This window comes from Astatotilapia calliptera, chromosome 3, assembly GCF_964374335.1.
Source record: "Astatotilapia calliptera chromosome 3, fAstCal68.1, whole genome shotgun sequence".
NCBI lineage: Eukaryota > Metazoa > Chordata > Actinopteri > Cichliformes > Cichlidae > Astatotilapia > Astatotilapia calliptera.
Window position 1 is genome coordinate 4932152 of NC_137424.1, and position 10000 is coordinate 4942151.

General features: G+C 39.3%; 1 protein-coding gene and 1 long non-coding RNA gene across 3 annotated transcripts in view; one reads left to right on the plus strand and one right to left on the minus strand.

The window, feature by feature from the left end:
* The window catches only part of LOC145424150 (uncharacterized), an 18590-nt gene that overhangs the window by 7538 nt on the left and 1052 nt on the right, over positions 1 to 10000 (minus strand). Inside the window, exons 2-11 of one of the 2 annotated variants that reach the window (XM_080297092.1) lie at positions 9510 to 9618; positions 9057 to 9219; positions 7107 to 7299; positions 6245 to 6341; positions 6095 to 6156; positions 5715 to 5829; positions 5420 to 5481; positions 4751 to 4853; positions 2949 to 3013; positions 1 to 1875 (exon numbers count right to left, since the gene is read on the minus strand). The exon at positions 1 to 1875 is cut by the window's left edge and continues 89 nt beyond it. In XM_080297092.1, coding sequence (XP_080153218.1) covers positions 322 to 1875; positions 2949 to 3013; positions 4751 to 4853; positions 5420 to 5481; positions 5715 to 5829; positions 6095 to 6156; positions 6245 to 6341; positions 7107 to 7299; positions 9057 to 9219; positions 9510 to 9612 — 2517 coding nt within the window. In that variant the 5' untranslated portion in view covers positions 9613 to 9618 and the 3' untranslated portion in view covers positions 1 to 321. The remainder of the gene's footprint in view (positions 1876 to 2948; positions 3014 to 4750; positions 4854 to 5419; positions 5482 to 5714; positions 5830 to 6094; positions 6157 to 6244; positions 6342 to 7106; positions 7300 to 9056; positions 9220 to 9509; positions 9619 to 10000) is intronic. The other variant, XM_080297101.1, reaches the window with a different exon arrangement.
* On the plus strand, positions 7280 to 9447 carry LOC145425086 (uncharacterized). Its single transcript, XR_013905751.1, has 2 exons — positions 7280 to 7838; positions 8417 to 9447. It is a non-coding gene; the product is annotated as an uncharacterized LOC145425086 (long non-coding RNA).

Here is a 10000-nt window from a genome sequence, read left to right on the forward strand (position 1 = left end):
GTATTCTCTATGGACCCTAATGTCATGGCCGAGGAAATCGGCCAGCTGGTCTAGTTCATTATCTTTCAAGTTCATGACTTGGCTTATCGTGGCAATCTGTTTGCGAAGGTTAGTTGATCTGAGGTTCTGAGGATGTTCAGCTCCGCAAGCATCTGCAAACTGACCAAACTGCCCTCTGTAGTGACCATCACTACAAGGAATGGCGAAAAGGTACATATTGTTTTCAGATACCCCGCACTCTTTCCTCTTACTAACGAGGAGTGACAGGTTATCGGTCATATCAGAAGTCAGGATCACAGCCACCTTTCGTCCTTTTTTCCCCTACAGTTCCACTCTGGCAAACTGTTGGCAAAGCCTTTTCTCAACTTCTGTAAGCCCAGAGCTGATGTCATCGTTTAGTTTGGACATGTCACGATCTTCAAAATTTTTGACAGTCATACGTGCTACTTCACCTTCCCTCCTCCTATTGAACAAAATCACTTGACAAAGGATCACCTTTGCTAGTGCTGCATAAGTTCCTGCTGTTGGGTTATCACCTAGTTTCTCCCTAGCTGATTCCACTTGCTGACCAAGATATAACTGCAGCTTCTGAACATCTCTGGTCAGTGGAAGGCTGTCGACCTTGTTGTATTTTGCCTCACTCAGGTTTGATAAGGCTGAATGGGAAACTAATTCAGACCACTTTGTTTCATGAAGTGTGTGAAACCTCCTGATTGAATCGATCGCCTCTTGATCCTCTTCCATGAGAGCACGACACATGATAATATCACTTATTTTTCTGAGAGAATGTCCAAGCTTCAGGGCCAAACTTGGGGCTTTGAATGTGCTGGTTTCAGTATCAAAACCTGAAACTCTCTTGACAGCATTAGTAAGAATAAAGAAGTTGGCTGGTTTTATTGCCTCTTCCATATTATGGATTCTTGTTGTGTGACGCAAAGTCACAAGTAATCTCCCAAGTTCCCTTACTTTCTGTCTTATATACTCATGCTTTGATCTGTCACTTCCATGCTTATTAAAAAGAGACTGAGCCAACTGCATAATATAATGATCATTCCTTATTGCACTAGACACATCATCCTTGTGCATCTTGCCCAGTACTGAGTAGAGTTCACTTGAAATTGGCTGAGACATTGTGGATTGAGTAGATGCTATACCAAAGACTCTATCTTTCAGCTTCTCTTCAGCATTATTCTCTGGTCTTAAAGCACATCTTTTCATATGCCGAGAAACTTCTTTTCTGGATATCATACCCTTACAGTATAAGCAGTACTCGTATGTCTCAGCGCTGCTGCTGCTCTTTTTTGAGATCCTTTTCACTTTAAGACAACCTGATCCTGTGGTTTTAACAGCAGAGTTGTGCTTGAAGTTACCAAGGTTTCGTAACCTTTCAAGATGAACTTTTCTGTCCTTTGATGATTTGGGTAACTGAAGCACCTGGGCGACTTCAGCATTTTCATTTACATGCGTCTCCAGATGACGTGCAAATTTTGTTTGAGGTTTTCCACACACAAAACAAAAATTGACTGTGCTTTTGATTAATTTTGTTGACTTGGTTGGGGATTCATTTTGGCTAATATCCACAGTACTCTTTTCGCTACATGCATCTTTTGTTTTCTGCTGGCATGACTCTGAGCTGTCTGGTTCTTGGTCGGGATGAAGATCATCAGTAGTTTCAAGATCATTCAAAATGTGCTCAAAGTTGTTCTTAACATCCATGGTCTGTTCTTTTTCAGCAAAAGTAACGCATAAATCAGGCATGCTAGCAGCATGGGAGTTTTTTGATGGTCCAGGTAACTCAATAGACAACTCTGTTCCTGAGCTTTCTGAATCTGATGCAGAATTTGGGATGTATTCTTCATCAGATGAGACATCACCCTGTTCGTAGATACAGCATAGATTAAATAACAGAAATAAACATGGGAAGGATAAATGCTAAATTGTTCACGTCACAGAGCTCGGGACGTAAACCAAAGTCTCTAGAGGTCTTAAAAGTACTAAGAAATACCTCCTGATTTAAAGAAGAAAATGTGCAGCAGATATGTATTTTGTGCAAGTATTTTGATTCTGCTTGATCAATTTGCAATCTGTGATCGATTCAGTACTTTGATATTTGTCCCATTTCTAATATCCAATTTATATTTTTTGAACAATGACATTAACAAAAAAAACAAACACAAAACAAAAAAACTAAGACACCAGCCCTAACCTGGTCCCGGAGCCCCTCCCACAATGACCCCCACAGATCAAAATTTGTAAAACCTTTGAGACTAGATTGTAAAAAAAACAAAACAATTTCATACAAAGGATTATAATAAAATCTAAATAATATTTTTACAATGTGTTTATTTATTTCTGGCCTCTCTCACATAACTTCTACACTCTATCCAGTCCAAAATCTCTCTGCTTTCAATTCTCTATCTGAGACAACACTTACAAAACTGATTATCCTTATAATTTTGTGATGAAAGAAAAAGGAAGAGCAAGCAACATGTGGCAATCTTCACGAACTGCATCTACGTCAATATTAACTATATTATAATGAAGCCTGCGTAAATTCAACCTGGGAGAAACACCTGCACATCATCTCCATCATCATCATCATCATCTCAACTCCCTTCAGCTGCTCACTCTGGCGCAGCCAATCCGGAGCTCCCTCGCACCTATGCCTCCATTCAGCATCCGGGCATTTAAGCTCTTTCACCCATAGCTCGGCCTCTCAGCGTTTTCGCATCCCTCCACCACCCCTGCACCCCCATGCTTGCCCCCTGCCTCCATACCACCACCAGTGTCCAGACCCCAGGGGAAGACCTCCTACTTCAATCAGCAATGCTTTTATCAACAGTTTTCCCGCCGGGGTCTGACCGCCAAATATTTAATGTTCAATAAAGCATGTCTAATTCTTTCTCCGTATCTGAGTCTTTCCAGGTTGAATTTCACTGTACACTTACGTCGGACATATCCCAGTCTTCTGAAGATGTCTGGAGGCAGATCTTATGCCACACACAACGGCATTCTACAAATACAAAGAAACCACAGCATTAGACAACAACCGATGATTCATTAAGTTATAATTTAAAAAGTAGCGATCCCACACGTCACAAATTATATTCACTAAGACCACTAAATATAAACAAGCATAAAGTGAATTTAAAACCAACGCATAATTCAGAATAAAAAGCAGATTTTTTTTTTAAGTTTAAGACACATTTTAAACTTATGAATATGATATACTGAATCATCCTAATAATAAATTTTTTCATCAGATTTGAGATATAAAACATTGTTATTTTAAAAACAGACTAATTGACAGACAGACAGACAGACAGACAGACATACATACATACATACGATCTAATGAGAAACAGAAAAGCTAAAATGTTTATCCTACATTAATTAATAAGGATTGAGATGAAAAGGACTTCTACTAAAAAGTCATTGAAAATGTGTAGAGACACCATCAAGCATTTGTATTGCAAATTGCCTGATTGATCTATTGGAATAGGTCTGGATTAATCAGACCCAGTACCTTATTGGGCTTCCTATATTGACATTGTAAGAAGTTTGCAAGTTTGATGCAATGTTTACTCAAAGGGTTTATTATCATCAAACATCATCTTCCAAGTTTGTGTGTATATGTGTAATTACAGAATGACAAACAGACTTGAGGGCAGTTTACTTCATACATGTTGATACTCTCTTAAATATAATTAAACATTTGTGCATTTTGCTTTATCTTTATATAACAGATCAAATCAGGAACTGTGGTTTTTGCATTGTAACATCACAAATAAGCTAAATCAGCATTGTCAGTACGCATGCACGACGCGGCCGGGTCAGAGTACACCACTACCCACGATGTAAAGGCTGAATTATACTTCTCCGTCAGATATAGGCTTGGTTCTTTTAATACATCCATGGATATAGGCCTACGGGGAAGTGCTGTGCCAGGGTTGCCAGACGTCAGTGGCCAAACCCCGCACGAGCGTCTCCGGGCACCACAGAGGCTGATGGCTCCGAATATGAGGCTTTGAAAGTGAAAGTTTATTTGCAGCTGTTGATTCATTGTACCAACCTTCCCTCAGCTCTAAGGGATCTGGAATTGTCATCTGACAACTGTCAGTCTCGATCTCGAGCAGAGACTTATATCCAAGGTAGCATAGCCTCCCACTCCTGCTGTTTTGTTAAAACTATAGGGGCTTTTTGTAGTGAAAACGCCCAAGCGAGGGCCACGAATTCTTTCTTTCTCTTCCCAGCAGCACTGTATCCCCGTTTCGTACCAAATTCTTTTAAAACATTGACTTTAGGACGCTCAAAATATTCAATATCGCTATCACACGCGGCAGTGTTTACTGTTTACGATGCACGCTGGGTAGTCGTGACCCTTGACCCGGACCGGCATGCCTTGCGCGCGGTGAGATGCTTATTTAGCTTATATGAGCTTGATGTTGAAAGAGTGAAACAAAGATTTAAAGTTGTAAAGTTCAACAGTCTAATCAACAAAGAGTAAGAGGGCAATATACATTATTACAGTATGTTCTCTGTTCTCTGCCACACTAAGCAGACAAACTCAAATGCATGATATGTGATAGTATCTGCCATTACACTGTGTATCATTGCAATGGTTTGAATTGATAAAACTTTGAAGTGATTTTTTTTATTCTTTACATATGAAAATGTAGACCTGACTCATGGTAACTTATGGTATAGTGAAAAAATGCATTAATTAACACAAGATAAATAATACACTTACGCTTGCATCTTAGACCGTGCCATCTGATAGCTGTCAAAGGTGAATGGCATATCCCGCATTTGTCAAGTTTCACCGATTCAAATACCAGCCTATGAATTGTACACTGGAAAAAATTAAAAACATGAAATGAAACATAAAACATTGTTACCCAAATATTTTATGACGAATTAAAAATAATGTTTGACCATTTTACATATTTTCTACCAATCCTTCAGGAGAGATTGAAAGGGAGATAGGAGTTACTTTTTAGATAAAATAGTGAAGCATATCTATTCAATTCCTGAGATTTGTGAGTTAGAGAGAGGGGAATCTATTTAGATGAAGCAAAAGTAAAATACTAAGAAGCTAAAGTGACTGTGAGTAAAAGGTGCATGTATATGTCTGACACAGAAAAACCCAAGGTTTACAAGGACACTGGCCATCAGCCTCATAATGACATCCGAGCTCAAACTGATGCTTTCACTGTTTCACCTCCAGTGTGTGGCCACTCAGTAAAACACACTTGTTAAGGGGACACTGTGGTTAGAAAAGACCTCCTGTTCTAAATAGAGGACATTTCCACCACCGCTGCCAGATGTTTGCTAAAATACTCAAAATGGAGTTTCATGTAAACACCATAACACTTCTAACCATTGGTCAATTTTAAAACAAAGGTCAATTTCAACTCACCTCACAAGCAGAGTCGTTAGGCACAGCTCTGGATGATTGTGGCACCTCTTTCGATTTGCTCTCTGTACAAGGGAACACAAGGAGATTCAGTGCTTGACTTTCGTTAAGTCAAAAAAACACATCTACGCATAACGCAATCAATTCACATCCCTGACTGTTACAATTCTACTCAAAATATCCATCAAGACACTATAGAATCATCAGAAATGTCCCAATACTGGCACATTTTTCATGCAGCAAACCTTCAGGCATGTCATGCATTGCCAGAAGTTAACAACATTTACTCAAAACTGACCACTGGTAAGTTCTTCTGAGAACGCTTGGGGTGACAACTCCTGATACTGGACACCAACTTCACCAATTAACTCTTTCAGAGAAGAAGTGCCACGCTGACCTCCAACAGAATGCACCTAAAAAGATGCAAAGATGAACAAGCATCAATGGTACAGTGTCCATCTGATCAAGAGGGACACTCTCAGTCAAACCTTAAAACACCCAAATGATGTTGAGAGGGAAATGCAATGTTAAATGATGACTACCTGTACTTACAATGATTTAAAGACTGCACATGCAGTATAATTGTAATCAATTGATAAACATGATCTTTACAAACCACACTATTTACCAAACTACACATTGATACAATCTTTAGTAAACAGATGAATCCATGCTAACCTCATGCTCAGAGTTGTCTGCTGTAGGTCTAGATGACTGACACTCTGCTCTTAATTCTCTGTCTGTAGAAGAGAACACAAGACATGGAGACATAGTGCTTTGCAAGACCCCAGGGTTTAACAGGTAGTGCTTACTCAAGCAGGGACTCACCTGTGAATGAGTCTGTAGAGATCACATGGTGCTCCACGTCATGGGCAATAGGCTCTGCAACACACTGTTGACCAGAAGGGATGCTTGCGATCTTTAGCTGGGTATGAAAAGTAGAACAAATATTGTAAACATCTGGCAGCTACAGTGGAAATGTATTTAATCCACTACAAGTGGTCTTTTCTAACCAGTGTCCCCTCAACCCATGTGTTTTTCTGAGTATGCCAAACACTGGAGATGAAACAATGAAAGACTCAGTTTGAGCTCAGATGTCAGGACAGTGTTCTCACATACCTTGAGTTTGTCTGTGTCAGACACACACACATAGTTAAGCATTTTCTGTTTCACCTTCAGTTAAATACAGTTCTAACTCTCACCCTAACTGCAAGGAAACAGAGTGATTAACCCTTACCTAGTTAAGTGAAGCCAAAGTAAGACAATACTAAGAAGCTAAAGTGACTGTGAGTAAAAGGTGCATGTATATGTCTGACACAGAAAAACCCAAGGTTTACAAGGACACTGGCCATCAGCCTCATAATGACATCTGAGCTCAAACTGATGCTTTCACTGTTTCACCTCCAGTGTGTGGCCACTCAGTAAAACACACTTGTGGAGGGGACACAAAACAGATAAGCTTGCAATCATCACTTGGGAAAGTCATACAAATTCAAGATTTAGTTAAACCAGATTGAATACCACCAAGAGGACATTTAAATATTGTGACTAGGGCTGAAACAACTAATCGATTAATCGACAACTAATCGATTATTGAAATAATCGTTAGTTGCAGCCCTAATTGTGACATCTAGATATGTAGGTTTTAAACAACAATTCATAGGGGGAAATTTTTTTTTAAATGACCCACCTTTTTCCGCCAGGGCCATTCTTTCCCACCATAGTCATAAGTAATTTCACTTCCTGCCGCAATTTCCTTCAGTGCAAAAAGGCAGAGATGTGGCTTCCCTTCTGCTTCAATCAACTTCATTCTGCAATTTGGTGTCCTGTGTTCATCGTTTACTAGTCGCCCAAATGACCCATCTTCAAGTGCTCCATCAATACTGCAAATTTGGAAACATACATTAAACAAACATTTATAGTGACACGCCTATGAACTATACTATAATTTTTAAGCACCAACACAAACACAACATCCAATACAAGTTTAGTTGTTAAATGCATAGTTGATAAGTTAAAGAGGGTCCATCAGTCAAGGACGCGTTGCTTTCTGACTGAGATAAGTGTTTGCGCTTCTACTTGTGCTTAGAGCTTAAACGTGGTTTTGTTGTACTGTCGCGCTGACCTTGTAGGTGTAGGTGTGGCTGTGGCTGTTACTCTTCTCTTCCTCCTCTTGCCCACTACCTGCTCTGTGCTGCTGCTTGCGCGTGGCCGCTGATTAGACCTTGTGCAATCTACAGCTAAGCGCAGCCTGGTGCGCACTGCTCCGCCAGGTGAGTTGAATTAGAGCAATCAAGGGCGGGCGTGCCTAGTAGACTTAAAATGCATGCAGCAGTCATTTGACCCGAGCGTGACATGCTGAGAGGACAGCAAACCAAGCACAATCCACTTTGAGGAAGACTTTGAGTTAGACGGGCTATCGGTAAGCTTGGACTCATATTTGCTGCTTATGTTTGGGAACTATGGAAGCTCAATTGTGGAAATGTATTTATGCTTTGGGAAATAGTTACTGCATTTAAGTTTAAAAAATTATATTGATATTAAAATAAATGTTTAAGTTTGAATAAACTGTTTATGTAGATAGTGTTTCCCACACTTATGTTAATTAATACTAAAAGCAATTACCCCAAATCCTTGGTTAAATCTTAAAACTAGTGTAAATATGTTTGGTTTAATTTAAGGAAAATAATTCTTTGTAAAAGAAAATCCTTGGTTAAAGTCTTTATTAAAATATTTGTAAACTCTAAAATGTATACTTTAAAAATGTAATTGTTACAGAAAGTGTAAAAAATGCAAGGTAGACCAGTTTATTTCATCTTTGTTGTTTGAAATTACTCACCTCTGATTCAAAAACTAATGAATGTAAAACTAAAACTAGGATAAATGATAGTTTAGACAAAAGTGGCTTTACTGAAGTGTATATTTTTATTTCATTTCTGTATAATGCATTTAATTTATCTGAATGATTAATGAAATGTTCTTTATTTTTTGTGTTGAAAGGTTTTTCACCTATCCATCAAGCCATCCATCTACCTACCTCACAGACAGAGAACACTTGACATGTACTATTTTGGCATTGTACATATTATACAGTAATTTTGGACACAGTATAACAGTGCACGAGTCTCCGTGTCCACATGTGCCAAATGCGCACAGACACAGGGCCGCTCATTCAGCCCTGGCCATTTGAATTTTCTCTTATTATTTTCTCTTATTATTTTCTCTATCTCTATATTATATTTTAAATCTTCACAGCAGCGTGAGCACACTGTCTTAGCTGTAAAATGTAGGCTTATATTATTACCCCTCTAACCCCGTACATTACGCCCGTGAGTGTGTATTAGAGAAGGCACACAGGCTGAATACGGGGACTAACGGGCCCTCAGCATATGTGGGAGTCCCGTCAGTCCCCAGTACTGCGAGTTCCCGGGGACCACAGGGTCACCGGGAAATGACGGAGCCTCAGTAAGAATGAGATCCTGCTATTCCACGGGTCCGTCACTCCCCCTTCTATAGATTCTGGGGACTGACGGGGCCGGGTACTAGAGGTAAGGACTCGTTAAAGAGCAATATGAGATGTTTGCTTCAGAAATCCTGACCTTGCAATAGAAATGTAAACATTCAGTCATTTTGAATTTACCACAAAGTCTTCTGCTTCCATATGAATTCAAACATGAAGACTGAACATGCGCTGGGGTACAGGTTACGTCTGTGTTCAGCTTCAGTTGCATCAATAAGCTCCCCTCTATACTCGACCACGAAGTCTCCTTGTTTGAAATTGGCTAAAGTGAAGATGCCACGACCTGAAGACACAACCATATTAGAGACACAGGCGTGGCAGCACTGCAAATAATCAATTCATTAAATATGTATATCTGTAAATTGCAAGTATGCAATGTTGTGCTTTTTTTCAATTCTACATATATAATAAAGAAAACATGTCCAAGTGCAGAAAACATAAATAGCCAGGCTCGCTAATAACTAAATTATTATTAAAATACCTTTAATTTTAATTTATATTGATGTTTGTACAGGTCACCACTGGTGATGCGTAACCCCTCAGTCTAGCCTGCAGTGTGTCAAAGTCACTCACCTTTAACTGAATTAATAAATTTGATTTCTAACATTGAATTCTTGTCTCTTCTTGCAAGGATGTGATTAATGGCATCCTGAAGGGGAGTGGTTCTCCGTGACATGATTTGCTAAGGAAATCAAGATAAAAATGTAAACAACATCAAAACTTCAAGCCTTTATGCTTACAAGGGCATTAGTAAAGCTGAATGAGAAGCACCCCCCCCCCCCCCCCCATGTTAGCGTATTATTAGTTTAAGGTTATTTTAGTTTGGTGATGAGTGCTGGAGGGATTCTGATTAACAGATAAATGGATGGGGGCGAGGCTGTATTTGTGCAGATTAACTTGACTGTGTTCCACCTGTGTTGATTAAGTCAAGTTTCTGACATGCTCCACCCAATTTTTCTTATTTCACTAATAGCATGGATACTGAAACTGTTTCAATTGAGTTCTATGCTTTCATTACATTCACATAACAGACACAGACAAGGCTGATGTCTGAGTTGTTTTAA